The following is a 17089-nucleotide window of genomic DNA, read 5'->3' as shown; positions in this document are numbered from 1 at the left end:
GTGTGCCCAGAGCCCACAGAAACCAGGGGTGGAGTCATCCTGCATGTCTGAAGGATCCAGCATGGTCTCTCCTGCTGCCCATCCAAGGCTGCCTGGGGGGGATTTGGAGCAAGGGGATGCTTTACAGCAGCTGTCCCATCTCCAGAGCACTTTGCTTGCTGTGATACATCCCTTCACACACCGCTGTAGCTGAAATAAAACACATCAACACCATCCCAGTCATGTCTTGCAACCATCCAGCATCGCAGCACCACTGCTCTGAGCATCCAGTCTGCTGCACCCCCAAGAATGGAACTGAAATGGGAGCTGGAGGCTGTCCTGGATGGGTCAGCAGTGTGCCAGTGTGGATGCTGTGGGTTGAAGTGCCTGCTCCGGGTGGGGAAGGCTCTGTGCTTGCCAGGGGTGCAGTTGGTGAATTGATGCCCTGTGCATGATGGGCCAGGGAACAGGCGAGGAACAAGCCTGGATGAGGCCCCAATGTGGGACACCACTGAGGTGGGTTAGCAGTGACACATCATGTCACCTGTGTGACCAGGAGTCACAAACACACACTCCACAAACACCTGTCCACGCACAGGACAGGTGAGTGTGCACTGACCTGCTCACAAATGCACAGCCCACGTGCTCCTGCACCGTTATGGTGCACAAACACAAACACTCCTTTTTGCACATCTCATTCCTGTGGTGCATCCATGCATGCACATTTGCAGGCAAATGCACATTTGGGTGGATGCGGGCATGCAGTCCTGCATGTGTCTTCAAGCCACCCCAGCCCACGACATGCTCACACGTGTCCCCCCTTGCATGCTGCCCTGCTTTGCTGTCCCCACCAGACAAAACTTCAGAGTGGTTTTGCTTTTGGCTGCCATCAGCACAAACCACTCACAAGCTGCTCCCTGCCTCATCCTTGCCGAACCCTGAGCTGGGTCAGGCGGCACCAAACCATCCAAAGCAGGTCCTGGATGTTGTTTTTTTTTTTCCCGGGGTGTTTGCAGGGAAGGCTGAGCTGAGCCGCGGCAGCCGTTGTTCCTATCTCGGCTCTCTCTCTGTCCGTCCCTGGGACCACCCTCAGCTGGCTCCATCCTGCTCCGAGCTGCTCCCCTCTATCGCTGCGTGCAGGTGCCGCGGGATGGGGATGTGGCCCTACAGGCACACCCCGCACGGCACGGACAGCAGGGCGGTGCGAGAGGAAGGAGCGTCTGTCCCCTCCAGCGGGGACCGGGTCCCCTCGCCGGCACCGCCAAGGCCACCGCGCTGCCCGCTGCCCCGCTCTCCAGCAGGAGCTCGCAGTGTCAGCGCCGTGTCCCGGGGGTGGCAGCGGGGCTGGCCCGCTCGGGGTCCCACCCGAGTCCCTCCCCGGGCCCTGCGCTCCCCGGGCCGCCTCCTCCTTTGAACGGGCCCGGGGGAAGCCTCGCTCGCAGATAAGCGGCACATCAAACCCACCGCAGCACCAGCGCTTCCTGCCCGCCGGCCCGGGCCCAGCCGGGCGGAACCGGAGCGGAGCCGGGGCGGCTCAAAAGCGGAGCCGGGACCGGAGCGGTTCCGAAGCGGAGCTGGCACCGAAGCGGAGCCGGTGCTGGAGCGGTTCCGAAGCGGAGCCGGTACCGGGGCGGTTTCGAAGCGGAGCCGGTACCGGGGCGGTTCCGAAGCGGAGCCGGTGCCGGAGCGGTTCCGAAGCGGAGCCGGTACCGGGGCGGTTCCGAAGCGGAGCCGGTACCGGGGCGGTTCCGAAGCCGAGCCGGTGCCGGAGCGGTTCCGAAGCGGAGCCGGTACCGGGGCGGTTCCGAAGCGGAGCCGGTACCGGGGCGGTTCCGAAGCCGAGCCGGTACCGAGGCGGTTCCGAAGCGGAGCCGGTACCGGGGCGGTTCCGAAGCCGAGCGGCCGGTCCGATCGGAGCGGACCCAGCCCCGCCGCTGCCGCCAGAGGGCGCCACCCCTCGCCCCGAGCGGCCCCGCGGGAGCGCAGCGCCCGGCCCGGGCTCTGCTGATAACCCGCTTCGATCTTTTCTCCGTGTTTGCCAAATAAAGTGTGTTAAAGAATGTCCTTTCCCCTCTTCCTTATTTCCTTTTCCTTCTCCTCTCTCCTCACCTCTCTCCTATGCCCCTTCTCCCTTTCTCTCCTCCTTCCCTTCTCCATCCCTCCCTCTCCTTTTCCCTTCCACCTTCCACAGGTTTTCCTGCGGTTACCGCAGACCGACGATCGCTGTGATAAACCCGCTGTATTTGAACACTGCAGCTGTTTTCCTGCAGATTTTTTTATTCTGGGGTAGAAAGGTAGAGAGACAGTTTGGGACAGCTGCTGTTCCCCCCAGCTCAGGCAGGCTCTGGAGGTCTCAGTGCTGTCTGCAGGCTCCTGCTCCCTGGAACACGAGAGCAGTGGGTTCTGTGCCCCTGGTCACCTGTTGGCTCTGCCAAAGCCTCCTGGGGTTTCAGCAGAGGTGAGGTGACCTGTGAAGACTCACACTTCCCAGTGGGAACACCAGTGGCTGTGCCAAAGCCCTGCTATTTATTGAGCTCTGATTAATGGAAACAACCTCTCCTCCCCAGTCCCAGGCAAAGGCAGCCCTCAGGGGTCTTCACCTTTTGTCCTCAAAAGCTGTTCAGAGCTGGATCCAAGAGAAGCCTGTTCTGAGCTGCTGTGGCACATGGGCACCGTTTGACATTGTTCAGCCCTTTCCTATCAATCCTGTCCCTCCTGCAGGAGCCCCGGATCCCTGTTCCCATCTCACGGTACTCAGCGTGTCTGCAGCAGCCTCCAAACTTTCAGGAGTGGGTTAAGATTCCCAAAAAGCACTCCTAACTTCAACATATGCTGAGAAATGCCTTTTTCAGGTTTTCGACTCGCATGAAACCCTCTGGCCTTTCCATGTCCCTCCCACTCCCTTCCCCAGCAACAGAACTCAGTGCTCTGGAGAGATGAGGACATGATTTTCCCCCTCTCCTCCATTACCTGCATCTGTTTGCTTGGGTGGCCACCAGAAAAGTGTCTTCATGCACTCAGTCTTTTTTCCTCCTGCCCTTTATTTTTTCATTTTATTTTTCTAGCAGCCCAAGGCTCCCGCCTGTTGTAGAGCCGAGGGGGAAGCATCCCGGCCAAATCCCACCCCTGTGTTATGGTAATCGCGGCTGCCACCCAGCAGATGCAGCTCGCTGCAGTGAAAAGGCTGTTTAACAGGCACGGAGAAGGAGAGGGCAGCTTTTGTTTGGCAATCGCCAGGGTTGGAGTACACTTGTAAAGCAACAACTGGGGCTCGTTGGAAAGAAGTGGAGGTTATTAGATTCGTTTTACTTAGTGCCGATGCTCCTGTTATTTTTTTCCCTTTCATATTCGAGGCAAAAGCCCTGGTTCTGAGAAGGAAGAGGAGAGAGATGCCACCTGAAAACTTGCTATCTCTGCTGCTGACCATGGAAACAGATAGGGCTGGTGCCTGCTGGCAGGGTTCTGGTTGATTGCAGCCCAGAGTTCAAGGATGCTCAGGCTGGTCTCCTGTTTTGGGGATCCTCCTCACTGCCCAGGACCCTTTCTTTTTCCCAGTAAGGCTGGAGGAAGGAAATCACCTACCTCAGATGGTGCTGAGCAGGGGTGCCCTACTAACTGCAGGCTCTTCTCTAGCCCTTGGGGAGCTAGGCAGTCCTGCTGGGGTATCCTGCTCATGGGACATGGCCTTTCCTGATGCTCCTCTACCTTCCAGGATGCTTGGTCCTGCCTTTTGTGAGACAGCAAAGTTAAGAAGGCTCAAGAGCACAGTTAATTGTGCTTGGAGCTATCAAAACACAGGGCTTGTCATGAGCTATGGTAGTCCAGAATTTGTCAGAGCTTGGACAGAAATGGGTTGCTGATGGGGAGGAAAAAAATTCAAGTAACTGCAGAAGCTGGGATGATACAAACCCACATCCTTGGGGGTGTCATTTTGAAGTGTCACAGTTTTGGATGGGAGAATGACAGAAAATAGTGCCACGGGGCTTTTATCTTCCTCCAGGTGAGTGGGGACAAGAAAATGATTAGATGGGTTGGATTTCTGTCCCTGGTTCCCTCTATCTACCTATCTATCCCTCACCAGCCCTCTTTGCTCTGAAAAACAGCAGCGATCCCCTTCAGATGCCAGGAATAAAATCAATACATTCCCTCTCCAATTCAGGTAGCTGTCCATAAATCTTCCCAGCTTCAGGCTGGTCTCCTAGGACTCCCACATCAGTTGGGAACCTATTTAATCAGCTGAGATGATCTGTGCTGTTTGTTGCCCAAAGGCCCTTTGAACTCTTTGTCTCCTCGCTGAATGATGCTCGAATCGCGTGTGGGTTTAGCCAGACTGGCCCATTCTGTGTGACAAGCCTCAGGTGAATAATGCCTGGAGCTGGCAGTGCCTCCTGAAGTCCGGCTGCCAGCCCAGGGTGCTGAGAAGAGTCACAGCCCCTCTGCCAGGGCTTTATCACCACATCTTCCCATGGCCCCTCGCTTGGCTCTCTGCAAAGCTCCATAAACCCACACCAGCGTGAGCAGTGCCCAGCCTCGTGCCAGGGGAAGAGAATTATAGCTCTTTTTTGGGAAGGTTTGGCAAGGGCTGGAGGGGTTGTATGAAACCACAGCCTCCCCCACCTGGGGCTGCAGGCTTGATTTTCAGCATATTTTAGTGTATTTTAGGTTTTAGCTGGTTGGGAATCAGTCCCACGCAGCAGCTTTGCTGAGGGACTTCTGGGAGAGGCTTTCCATGCTGCTCCAGCCCTGGGACACACAGAACTCAGCATCACCTCCAGGAAACAAATCTAAAGCTGCCCCAAAGCAACAGGACTCTTGGATCAGTTTTCAACCAGGGAAATGCTGGAGTGCCACCTTTAATAGCTGAGGTTCTCTTCTAGGCTGTGTTGAAGTTGTGCTGGAGGTGGCTTCCCCTGCTTCCCAACAGCCTCCAAGCAAGGCAGCCTGGTGAGATCCAGCCAGGTCCTTGCCCTGACTCCATCCAGCTCTGGCCCAAGGGGTCAGTGTTTCCAAAGGCTTCTGCACTCCATAAATTACAATTTAGCATGGACCACCGTCAAGACAGACAAAGTAACCTAATCTGCCCCCATATGAGGGTGTTGGAAAACAATAATCCAAGAAGGAAACACATTATCTGGCCTTGTTACTTTACAAAGTAATTTAAATTAATTTTTCCCTAGAGTGGTTAGGGAGCACTGCAACTTGCCCTTGTCTATTCTCTCCGGCTAATGAAGCTTTACCAGAGCCTGCTCGTGAATTCCTATTAAGACCTCATCTTAGAGGTTACAGGGCAAAGCAATTTCTGCTCCTGGGAAAAATGCCTATGAATTTGTAATTGTAAGTCCATGTTTGATAGGGATTAGCATCTGAAAGGGGTAGAGTGGTGGGTAGCAGAGAAAACATTATTTCAATTAGCTGAAGAAAAGCAATTCAACATCTGATTATAGTTTATACTTCTAATTTTCTCCTGTTCCTCTATCTTTTCCCTAATTTTCTGGCATCTGAGTAATTATTTCCTGAGACTTTCCACCCTCACCAAACCAGCCACCTTCCCCTTCTCCTTCTCTTGTCCACCATAGCTGAGGTTCACATGTGAGTGGTTGGCGAGTTGGGTTTTTTCCTTTCCCTTCCTCTCTGCAGATTCACTGAATTTGGGGCTGCTGTAGAGGATGCTGTATCAAATCACACTGAAATGGGACATGATATTTCTCTCCATGCCAAGGAGGTGAAAGATGAGGAGGGGGAGGCTTTGCTCCACATCCAGGCTCATGGTCAGGCTTGTGCCCAGCAGCTTGACACGGTGCCAGTGCCTGACTCTCCTAGGCAAGAGCCCCAATGCCTAAAGGTTCTCTCTGTGCTCAGAAATTACTTCCAGTTCCCTTCTTTCCTCCCACCCCTTGGCCTTAGCCTTGAGCTCAGCTGTGCTCCATCTATTTTTTCGTGGCTTCTTGCTCTCCTATTTCCTAATGACGATGCAATCAGTTTTCGGGTGGGAGATTCCTCGTGAGAACGCTTGTTGTTATTTAAGGAAGACCATGAAATCCATCCTTAATGAAAGGACAGGAGAAAACCCTTCCACCAAGTTACATTGAAGCCTGAGATTATCATTTTTATGGGCTTCCAATCTTTCCTGCCTCATGTCTTATCAGCAAATGCAGCTGGAGGCTTCAAAAACCCTCCCAGCTTGCTGCTGATTTTATGGGATGAAGATTAGAGATGATCGGATAGCAAATTATTCATTCCATTCGATATCTCTGGGCAGGAGGGAATATCCAGAGCAAAGTCAGCTCCTTTCTCCCTTTCTGAGCATCACACATTGGGAACCTTCCTATCTGCCACTCCAGCAACGCAGCAGCGCTTTCCCCCCGCACTCAGAGGTGATTAGGGGTGCAATATTCCCTCTGAGCAGATGGAAAAGCCAGGGGGAATCACAGATTCAGCAGGCTCATCCCCCAACAATGAGGCAAGGCAGAGGCAGGGGGGTTTCTTCTTGCTTCAGGGATTTTTAGTTTGATTCCTCCCAGCCCAGGGCGAGGCAGGGCAGATCACATAGGTGTTTTCTCAGCTGGATTTTCCAATGCTGTGGGGCCTGAGGCTGATGTGAACGTGCTGTCAGAGCTCTGGCAGCTCCTGAGTCAGGGCCAGAGTAGCAGGGGGCTCAGAGGGAAACAGTGGATGGAGGAGAGACCCCAGAGCTGCCCTCCCTTAGGTGAGCAGCAGCATCAGGCCCCAGCACAGAGAGTGGAGGGTGTGAATGCTACCCATAGACCCATCCCAAAATCAACTGGTGTCAAAAACATCATCCAGAATATCCCATGAAACACTCATAGCCCACAGTGGTGCTGCTGGGCAGACCCTAAGGGCAAATGAAGACCACGGATGCCTTTTGCCAGACCCTTGACACTGGGGTTTTCAACAGCACATAAATAAGAAAATATATGGCAGTTTAAAGGCATTTTTAAAGAGGAGAAGTGGGGTACAGAGCTGTGTTAGATGAAAACCCAGAGCAGGAGCTGCCTTTTTCTGCTGCTTTTTACCCACATTGGCACACTGAGCCAAGAAAATATCCTTTTCACAGTGGTTGTAACTCCTGGTTCTCTCCTGACAGCATCCAGAGCAGGCAGGATTTGAAAGACAAGTGTCAATGGGAAATGAGAGAACTCTGGCACAAGTAAGAATATTTGGTTTGGATGGTAGATGTCAAAATAAACAAGAAATTATAAATTTGATTTGTAGGGTTTTTATTTATGTGGAGTTTTTTGGTGTGGGTTTTTTATGTTTCATAGCAGCTATAGAAATGTAATTAATCTATAATTACTTTTCTACAAAAATTGCAATCCCTTCTTTAGGGAATGTTCAGGTTTGCTCTCATATAGTGTGTTTTTATTTTTATGGCTTTGTCTGGGAGACAGAGAGGAAATGGAGAGGATGAAAGAGGGAAGGAAGGAGGGAGGAAGGAAGGAAGTGAAGGAGGTAAAGAAGAAAGAAAACAATTTCCATTAAAACACGGAGTCCCACAATATTTTTCAAAGAGGAAGTGGCATCTGTGCTTTGAAATGTATCATCCAGGAATGTTTCTTTGAGCAAATACAAATTTTTCCTAAAAGTGATGTATTTTTCAGGGGAGATCACCAATTTTTGGAGTATATGAGTGTAAAGCCTGAAATTCCAGTCCCTGCTTTGCATAAAATCTGTTGTGCAGGCAACTGCTCAGATGGGTCCTTGAAAGAGCATTGAGCTGGCTTTGGCTAAATGCTGCCAGGGTGATTTGTCCTTCTGTGCCTCAGTTTCCCTCAGCTCTAAAATGGACTTGTAGGGCTTTGTATTACCATGGCTGGGTGATGCTGGGGGCTTAAATGAGAGAGACATGAAGATTTCCATCACCCCACAGCAGAAACACACAGTTATTTGTTATTGCAGCTCCCAAGCCATGGGCAGGATGGCAAAAGGAAAACCTGGCAAATAATTTGTTTAAATTTCAGACTTTGCCCCCGCAGTGAGGCTGCTACAGTGACTTGCAGCTTCTCATCCCCCCAGGCCAGACCTGGGGATATGCAACCAAGGAGGTGCCACGGCAGCTTTGTCACAAAGGCAGTACCTTTCTAATAGCTGCGGGGGCTAAACGTGCTTCAGAGCACAGGGGAGCTTTGAGATAAGCCCTGAGTGATTCCCTGGCCTCATCAGTGAGCCCAAAACGATTAAATCGTTGAATTGTCTTAATTTTCATATAAATGTGGGAATGTGAATTTGGTAAAGTACTGTTTTCTTCTCAGGATGCAGCAAGACCACTGTCTGAGAGGCACAGAGCCCTGCCTGGTTTGTCATGTCCTATCACCCCAGCACACCATAGCATGCGGGTGGATCCCTGAGATCTCCCTGCCTTTGGGAAATCAGCCCAAAGTCCCTGGAGCTATGCTGTGCAGAGCCCCTGGGGTGAAAACACCACCCAGAGCAGTGAAGGAACATCAGGACCCAGCCCCAGGCGTGACAGGGGAGTGGAGAGCAATAGCAGAATGTCTCAGACCTTGAATTTCCCAGGGGCAGCAGCGGGACCGGCTCCTCTAGGACTTCTGATCTGCTGATAAAGCCTTCTGCTCCAAACACCCCGGCTGCTCTTGCTGGGCTTTTGCAAAGCAACAGGCAGGCAGCAAAGACAGCAAAGAGTTCTGCACGCTTTACCAGATAATGTGGAAGCATTTTGGGGCCCCTAAGCTCACTCTCATTTTTACTTATTCACAAGCGATTCCTTCTCCTCTGTAACATGATTAGATTGATGAATTATGGGCCCCTGTTGTGACACTTCCTTGCTGAGTGCAGAAAGTCCCTGCCCCACAGATTTCGCAAGCAGAAATTAGCGGGGTTGGCAGTGGGGTAATCCCACATTGCAGCTGGGGACCTGGCTGTGGAAAGGAATTTGGGAAAGAGTTGGGAACTGGCCTTCAATCTTGTACAGCTCCAAGTCAGATCTGGTTTGTCTTCAGGAAAAATGATATTATTGTAAATACAGGGTAAGGAGCTGAGATGAAGGAGGGCAGTCCTCCTGTGGTGGGTGCTGCACCCTCCTGGACATGGGTCCCATGGGGATAAAGTGTTATTTGCTTCTCAGGACAGAGCACCCAGGCAGGGTCCCTGAAGGGGAAATCACCAGACCCAGAGGTTCAGATGCTGCTGAAGGGTTACAAAGATGCTGTGACACATCACAAGAAGAGTGACAATGGAACCCCTGGCTCACGATTTTATAATTTCCTTCAGGAGCAACTGAAGCTTCTCAGCTGTGAAGCCAAATATCTTTTATTCTTCCTGTGGGGTGGGTTTGCCAATCATCCAAACCTGATCTGGGCTGGGAAACTGTTTAATTCGGGACCTGCAACATCCTCTGTCCTGCAGCATCAGTGCAGCCTTTGTGAAGGGCAAGCCTTGCAGCCTGCTGCAGCTCTCTGGCTGTTTCTACCTCTTCTGGTATAGTAGAAATTTTGGGGACAGCCCTGATGACTCAATAAAATGGAGGCTGGGTTTATTTAATAGTGTCACCATGAAACGAGATGTGGGAGGTGAGAGGCAGTACCCACCATGGAGTCTCTCATATTAACAGGATGCTTTAAAGTCCCAAATGTGCTCTGCTGGGTTCTCAGTGACACGTGGCAAAAAGAAAAAGCAGGGAAGTGATTTGGGGTACCACAGCGTGGGAAGGAATGTCAGAGCTGGGGCATTGCTGGACTCGCCCCGTTGTCCCCCTGTGGGGAGGGGACCTGGGGGACACCACGCTCCCCGGGCACCACAGCTTCACTGGGGAAGGGTTTTACCCATCTGGCTCTCGTTTTTTCCTCCTGGGCCGATGCAAATATTTTGTGCCTGAGCTCCCTTCCACGCCCTACCTAAGGGGACTATCAGGTTCAAGTCACCGTGCCCCAAATTCCCCGCCGGCTTCCGCGGGAGACGGCAAAGAGGCACCTCCTTCCCGCAGCAGGATTTGAATATCCAGGTGAGAGCATCGGCCTCCCTCGTTAAGGTGTTTGATAATTGACCAGGAGCTCATTCCTGCGGGAGGGCGCCGTGCCCGAGCGAGCGCCCGGCTCCTCCTGCGCATCCCGGGAGCCCCGGAGCTGCCACCACCACCAGCACCACCAGCACCACCAGCACCACCAGCACCACCAGCACCAGCACCATGCCTGCCCTCCGCCTGCTGCTCCTGGCGCTGCTCCTGCAGCTGCATCCTGCCTCCTGCCAGGAAGGTGAGCGGGGAAACTGAGGCACGGCACAGGGGGGCAGCTGGGAGCTGCTGGAGGGGGACAAGGGACAGCTGGGGAAGCGCCTCTTGGGAAGGGAAAAGACATCCCAGCTCCTGGCTGAGCTTTAGCCCTGGCACCAGGATGGATGGATGGGTGTCCGCTGGATTGAGCAGTTTTTGCCGGGGACACGGAGACTTTTTACCTGTTTTGCTCAGGCTGCCACCTGAGGTTTATCTGAGCTGCTTGCACAGAGATAAACTGCTCTGATTTACGTCTGTCAGGACTGTGCACTGAGATGAGTAATCTGTTTTCCTAAGGCTTTTATTTTTTTCTTTCTGTCTTTCTTTCTTTCTTTTTTCTCACTCTTATCCTTGAGCAGGTGTTGTTCTGCGTTGCTCCCTGAGCTCTCAGATCCTCCTGTTAATCTGTAATTTTGATCATTGCTGAGGAGAGGGAGTAAATATTTTCGGCAGCAAATTGACCTCCTCTTCGTTTCCCAAAGACTTAACAGAGAAACTTCCTGTGGCTAGGGTATTATTTTGAGGAAATTCACTGAAGGGCTTCTCTAATGCTAGAAATAACGAGGAGTAATTAAAACTCATGTGGCGCTGCCAAAGTCCCGGAAAATTCCCCCCGCCCCTTTCTCCTCCTGATGCCCCAGCCCTGACCGCTCTTCCTGTGTTTGTTTACCAACTTGCTGAGGATTTAACAGCCTGGGGTGTCCATTGTCAGCAGGGTTGAAAGTTTCGTTGTTGCTTGGAAAGAGTGAAAAAAAAAAAGCCCCAGAAATCCTTTAATGAGGATTCAGAGCCTGGCAGGGCTTCCTTAGAGAGTGGAAAAGACAGGCCAGCCAAAGCTTTCCAAACACTCAGGGAAAAGGTGTTAAAAAGCAGGCCTGTGTCTTCAAATTAGCTGTTGAGTATGGAAATGGGTTTGCAACAAGTGCACGGGCTTTTTTTTTGGCACTGGCACTTCCCTTGGTCTGGTTTGTTGCTGCAGATGTGTGGAGACATCTGCCAGGGCTGCAGCCTGCACATTGCTTAGTTTGGCTTAGGAGATCTTATTTGTGAGGGAAAACCCCACCTTTACTGTGGGGCAACAGAGAGAGGAGGTGGCAGAGCCTGAGGGACAGGCTGACCCAGCAGGGGCATCCCCGGTGAAGCATTTTCCAGGAACACAGAGCCTCATCCTTTCAGCCATCCCTCCTGGCAGGGCAGCAAGGTGTGCCTGGTGGGGCTGCAGCAGTGCCCCCGAGGGCTGGCACCTGAGCACTCACTTCCTGAATAGATCCTATCAAGCTCTTGCTTCTGGCTCATCTCCATTCCTCCTTTCTTATGCCCCTGCAAGTTTCTCAGTGGGTATTTCAGCCCAGTGCAGAGGTGTTTGTCATTACCTCACCATCCTTATCTCCCCTCGCAGCCAGGCCCTGCGTGGTCTCTCAAAGCCAGAACCCCTTGATTTTGGTTTGGTGTTTTCCCTTTTGGCTTTGGATGCTCTGGAATCCGGTGGAAGCAGCCACAGGAGTGAGATTTCTCTTGCAAAAACGTCCAGTAGCTCCTGAGCGTGGTTGCTCCAAGGAGGTTTTACTACCACTTTTCACCCCCCCTCCTTTGCTGGATGATCACGAGATGCAAATTTGGCAGTTTAAGTCATTGCTGACTTGGTTCCCTGGTTGACCTTGAACTCCCTTAACCCCAGCAGAAACCTCACGAAGGGCTGGACCTGACCACCCACCCCCGTAGGCTTAGGCTGGAAACCCTGGGTCTGGCAGGAAAAATAAACTGCAATTAATAAATAAATGTGGCCAGCAGCCAAGGGCAGAGTGAGGGAGGATGCAAAGAGAGCCAGAATTCAGCCAGGAGGCAAGAGGTGAGTTTGGGGCTGCACTCACAGGGGTGCTGGGCAGCGGGGCAGGAGCATCCTTGACCACCAGGTAGGGCAGGAGGGGACCAAGCCCTGCTCGTCCCCACTGTCACCACCCGGCCGCCACCACCAGCAGCTCGCTGATACAATGGTGTTTCAGTCGAAACATGCTGATACAAGAGGGAATTTCCATCTGAATTCCTCCTCTTGAGTTTCTGCCCTGGGACCTTGCAGAAACACGACAAATATCTCTGTGGGGAGAGGGGGCTGAGAGATGCTACTCAGAGCTGTTCTCACAGCCCCTTGCTGCTGCTTTCCAGGCTGGCACTGCTGGTGAGCCTGCTGGCCAGGCTGATTTCACTTCCAGGAGGAAAAAAATAGCTCTGGTTTGGGGTTTGAGGTCTTATTGTTGTTGTTGTTTTATTTATTATTTTTTAAATAAAAGTCTCTTGCAGTAAGGACTCAGGGAGCTGGGGGTCTTACCAAAGGACAGTCCCCCTCCCCAAAATCAGAGGGAGGAGAGCTGTTAGCAGCAGAGCCAGTGTGAAACTGGCTGTGGGTTGGGAGTTTGCACGTGTGGGGCACTCAGCCTACTCTTATTACTGCTAGTAAAGATTATTTTCTGTTCATAGCAGAGGTTTGTCTCCTGTGAGATAGAGGAAATGTTGGATGAAAAGTTCCTGAGGGAGACTGAAGCAAGCATTGCTCGTGCTGGGGCAGCTCAGCCTTGCAGGTGTCCCTGGCTGGGTGTGAGTGTCCCGAGGCTGCTGCTGGGGCTGGCAGGTGTCACCCTCCTGCTGTCCCACCTGCCCGTGCAGAGGGACCACGTCCTGTGCAAGGCTCGGTGCTCTGATGGGCAGGATGAGGAAAAGCTGGGTCTGAGTCACTAAATCTCAAAGGGATGTGGCTGTATGGACAAGGTGCTCTTTAGTGCTGATGTGACAGTGCTTAAGGATGGGTTTGACTACGTCTGAATGCTCCATTGTCCAAAATCCAGTGCGAGGCAAGGAGCAGCCATCCCAGCAAGGGCTGGGACAAGGTTTGCATCCCACCCACATCCAGGAATGTGTCTCACAGCCTTCCCACAGGTGGCTGGATTCCTGCTTAGGTCTGGATAGAGAAAAAAGAACTTGTCAATCTGTTCCACTCCTGGGGGAAATGGGGACAGCCCAGTCAGCTCCCAGTGCCCCTACCCTTCCACCCCAATGCTGCTTGGGCCCCTGCCAGCCCTGCCTGTTGGATGGTGCATTTCACCAAAATCCACAATGACAATTTTTTACTGTGAGAGTGGCAACCAGATTTTACACTCGCCTGTTAGGGAGTCCTTATTTTACCAGTTAGTATTTGGAAAATATCCTGGGAGTGATGTCTGTGGCATCTGGGGACAGAGAATAAACAGTTTGCTGAAACCCCTCTGCCTTCCTTCCTTTGGCAAACATTTTCCTTCACTTCCTTCCTCCCTGTCCCCCAGGCCTTTTCTCCCCCATCACAGGTCACCAGCCCCCCAGGGTGCATGTTTATGTATTTGTATGTGTATGCCAGTGTGCATGGCACCCCAAAGCTGCAAGGCACCACTCTCCACACACAAACACCAGTGAAAACACTGCTCATGGTACTTTATTTCATTGCTATCATCCTGCCTGAACTGCCAGCAGCACTTTCTGCTCAGATTTGCCAGATCAAGCTCTCGTCTTGACCTTTATGAAGCTGGATGGGAGAAGCTGGGCAGATAAAGCCTGAGGGTGAATTTCTGATGTGTGTCCTGTCCTTTCCCTGCAGCCCGGGGCAGCCTCCAGCCGTGGTCACAGGGTGTCATCGCAGTGGTTGTATTTCTAGTGCTGGTGGCCATCGCTTTCGTCGTCAACAGGTTCTGGTGTAAGGATAAAGTGTAAGTGTGGGAGCTTGCTCTGGGTTGGTCACTTCCAGCAGCCTCTGTGTGTGTTCCAGGGCTGGGAACACTGTGCTTGCTGTGCCGGGGGAGCAAAGACTCCCTGTCCTCATCTCCCTGTCCATTTGTCCCTGTCCTGGTCTCTGATCCCTGTTACTGATTGCCAGCTGTGAGCTTGCACCATACAAATGCTGCCATGAGAAAGCGCTGTGCTGGGAATGGCAAAGGCACAGCATCGTGGCTGGATTACCTGGGCACGTGTTCAGGGGGCTGGCCCAGCCCGGTTTGCTGTAGCTTTTGGGGTGCAGTTCCCATGTGCCTTGTATCTGTGGGATAATAAGCCTGAATAAAGTTTTTTTTTTTGTTGTTTTTTTTTTGTTTTTGTGGTTTTTTTTGTTTTTGTTTTTGTTTTTTTTTTTTTTTGCAAAGCAGACAGAGCCAAGTCGTGAGAACACACAGAGGAGCTGGGAGAAAAGGGAGGTAGCCAAGCAGTGGCAGCACTCTCCACCTGGAGCCCATGGCACAGGCAAATGTGGTGCCTTTCCTCATCTCGAAAAGGCTCTGTGGGGTGGGTTACCTCTTGCCTGATGCTGGCCAAGCAGAGTCACAGGCTGCTGCCCCTGCTCAGCTGAGCAAGTTGCAGTAACCTGATCTTGACCCTGAGCCCAAACACAACAGGGGATGGAGACCAAAAGCACCCCACATCTGTTTCCTGTTCCTCTGCACTGGTGGGGCTGCTTTAGGCTGGAGTCTTGTACCTGTACGCTCCTGCAGCCTCTCCAGGCTGTGCAGGTGGGGAGCTGGTATATACCCTGATGCTCAGCAGGGCAGCTGTAGCCCCAGAGGCATTTAAAGTGAGATGAATTCCTGGCCAATGCATAATACGTGTGCATATATATATATATATATATATATATATATATGGTCTGATTTGCCATGGTAGTCTTTGTTTCCCAAAGAGGAACCTTTGTCCTCAAGCTGAAGGAACCCCCAGGCCATGGAGTGGCCGGCAGGGATGGTGTTTCCCACTGCTGCTCATGCCTGGCTGCCTTTTCCCAGCCTGGAGGCAGAGGATGCTGAGGAGGGCTTGAGGAGGGATGGTGCCTTGTTTTAATTAATCTGGCCTTTCTTCAGAAGAGCAGGAGCGAGGCTTGGCAGCCTGGAGCCCTGCCAGCACTGCGCTGTCACTGTGACAGCAGCTATCAGCTCGAGCCACTGCCTGTTTATGCCAGGCTGTTCCTTGGAGAAGCCTCTGAAATTGCCCTTGGGCAAGTGCTGGAGGAGGCAGGGATGCAAATGCAGGGTGGACCTGCACCCACCCTCTGCAGCTACATCCTCCTGGCACTGCTCAGGCTGCGGGCTGGCTCCAGAGCCGAGCTTTGGGATCTGGCTGAGGGTGAGCACCCCATCCCTGGCCAGTGGCTCCTTCTGCAAGCGATCCAGATTCACTTTTGAGAGAGAGCAGCTCGGCTTTGCTCACATGGATGTGCACAAGGACAGCCCCTCTGTGCCAGGGCTGAGGCACCAGCAGAGCCTTGACTGCTCTCTGTGTGTCCATCAGGATCCACAGGGGACTATTTTGCAACAGATTACATAGAAGTAGACTGGAAAAACCAGTTAGTGGGGAGAAACCATCCCACGTATTGACAATGAGTCCTGCTGAGTGCCAGCACAATGCTGGGAGTCACCGCTGCAGAGACAGGGGTTGGCACTTGGCACAGCCTCTGCAAACCTGCAATGAGGGTGTTTCTCCTTGTCCTGCTGGGAAGGAAGCTGAGCAGGGTGTTTGAGGACAGAATCACATCCAGGTCCCTTATTGTCTCTGTAGTGTCATCACCAGTAAGAGGCTGGTCCCCAGCACAGCTCCTTTGTTGCTCTGTCCCAATTCCTCTCTTCTCTCCCTCAGGGAAAGCGTTGAGAACGTGGTGAGTGTGGAGGACAAGCCAGATGCTGTCACGTCCAATGGCCATGAAGGGAGATATGTATCGGCTGCAGCTGACTTCAGGTGAAGGACCTGCTCAGACTCCTTCCCCTTGGCTCTGTTCTGTTCCTCTGGGGACAGCTCAGACATGCAGAGCTGTACTCCCACCCACTCAGGGTCTTACACGTCCCAGGCACCTATTTCTGGGGCTTTTAACCTTTCCAGGGGCTAAGCACAAGGCAGTGATGGAGTATCCCCTGCTCCCTCATCTCTCCCTATCCCTGCAGCTGAGCCCCACAATCCATCCACCACCTCACAACCTGCTACACCACATTTTTCTTATGCTGCATCACAACTTTCCAACAGAGGAAACCACCAGAAGTGACCACAGGTCACCACGTAGATGGTGACAGTCCAAACAGCCCTCACTAAAAACCAGAGCAATTCCCACCCCACACTTGGTTCCAGACCTTTCAGGGTGACCCCTCCTGTGGTCCCCATCTCACCCCTCACTCCGTGCACAGCTGGCACCAGCAAGGTCAGGACGCCGGTGGTGGCTTTGGGGATGCTGCTCTTGCTGGGGCTGAGCTCAGCATTGTGCTTGTCCCTGTTGATGCAGGTCCAAAGAGAACCAGCACGCCTACGAGAACACCGTGGAGCCTGAGGAGAAGGTGATCACCACGGCCATGTAGCAGCACCCGCCCGCCGCCCTCCTCTTCCTCTCGATTCGCTTCCCGCTATTGCGATGGGCATTCTCACAGAGACCCTCTGTGCTGGCACCCCCTGGGAGTGATGGAGCCTCTCCCTGGCACCTCCACCTCCTGATCTCTTCCTTTTCCACCCGTGGGACATGCTCCTGTCCACAATGTCCCCAGGAGAGGTCTGAAGGTGCCACCTGTCCTGCCTGGTGGTCACCCGACCTGGCTGGCAAGGTTGATGTCCCAAGTCCCGGGAGGGTGTTGACCTGTTCAAGACACAGAGGGGGATCCTGCTGGGTGCCTGGGACATCCCCACGCTCCCAGCTGCCCTCCAGGGAGCTGCTGATGGAAAACCTGCTCTTTTCTCCCCAGTTCACCCTCCTTTTTATGACCTGCACCATGCATTTTAACGTCAGAACAAACCTCCCCCTCTGTACATATCTTCCTGGTGAGCAATAAACAGAATTGTTGCCTATGACAGCAAAGAGGGTCGTTCTGCTAATCAGCCAAAGGA

The 17089-nt window shown here is 52.7% G+C and overlaps 1 protein-coding gene across 2 annotated transcripts; it reads left to right on the top strand.

The window, feature by feature from the left end:
- Positions 1–10005: 10005 nt before the first annotated feature.
- PDZK1IP1 (PDZK1 interacting protein 1) lies at positions 10006–16724 on the top strand. 2 transcript variants are annotated; one of them, XM_058843322.1, is made up of 4 exons: positions 10006–10208; positions 13848–13956; positions 15863–15961; positions 16497–16724. In XM_058843322.1, exons 1-4 carry the CDS (start codon positions 10142–10144, stop codon positions 16567–16569), a joined length of 348 nt encoding a protein of 115 aa, XP_058699305.1. In that variant the 5' UTR covers positions 10006–10141; the 3' UTR covers positions 16570–16724. The 2 variants fall into 2 exon arrangements, with proteins under 2 accessions (XP_058699305.1, XP_058699306.1); XM_058843323.1 differs by lacking the exon at positions 10006–10208 and adding an exon at positions 11943–12074.
- Positions 16725–17089: the final 365 nt, after the last annotated feature.

This window comes from Poecile atricapillus, chromosome 7, assembly GCF_030490865.1.
Source record: "Poecile atricapillus isolate bPoeAtr1 chromosome 7, bPoeAtr1.hap1, whole genome shotgun sequence".
NCBI classification, from domain to species: domain Eukaryota; kingdom Metazoa; phylum Chordata; class Aves; order Passeriformes; family Paridae; genus Poecile; species Poecile atricapillus.
The sequence above is the reverse complement of the archived record's forward strand: the minus strand, read 5'-3'. Positions and strand labels throughout refer to the sequence as shown.

What these genes read in the sequence shown, in the direction of transcription:
- PDZK1IP1 (XM_058843322.1), top strand. Translation starts at nt 10,142, where the DNA reads ATGCCTGCCCTCCGCCTGCTGCTCCTGGCGCTGCTCCTGCAGCTGCAT. An exon ending in TCCTGCCTCCTGCCAGGAAG is followed by an intron (nt 10,209 to 13,847) that starts GTGAGCGGGGAA and finishes CTTTCCCTGCAG; the next exon opens with CCCGGGGCAGCCTCCAGCCG. An exon ending in TTCTGGTGTAAGGATAAAGT is followed by an intron (nt 13,957 to 15,862) that starts GTAAGTGTGGGA and finishes TCTCTCCCTCAG; the next exon opens with GGAAAGCGTTGAGAACGTGG.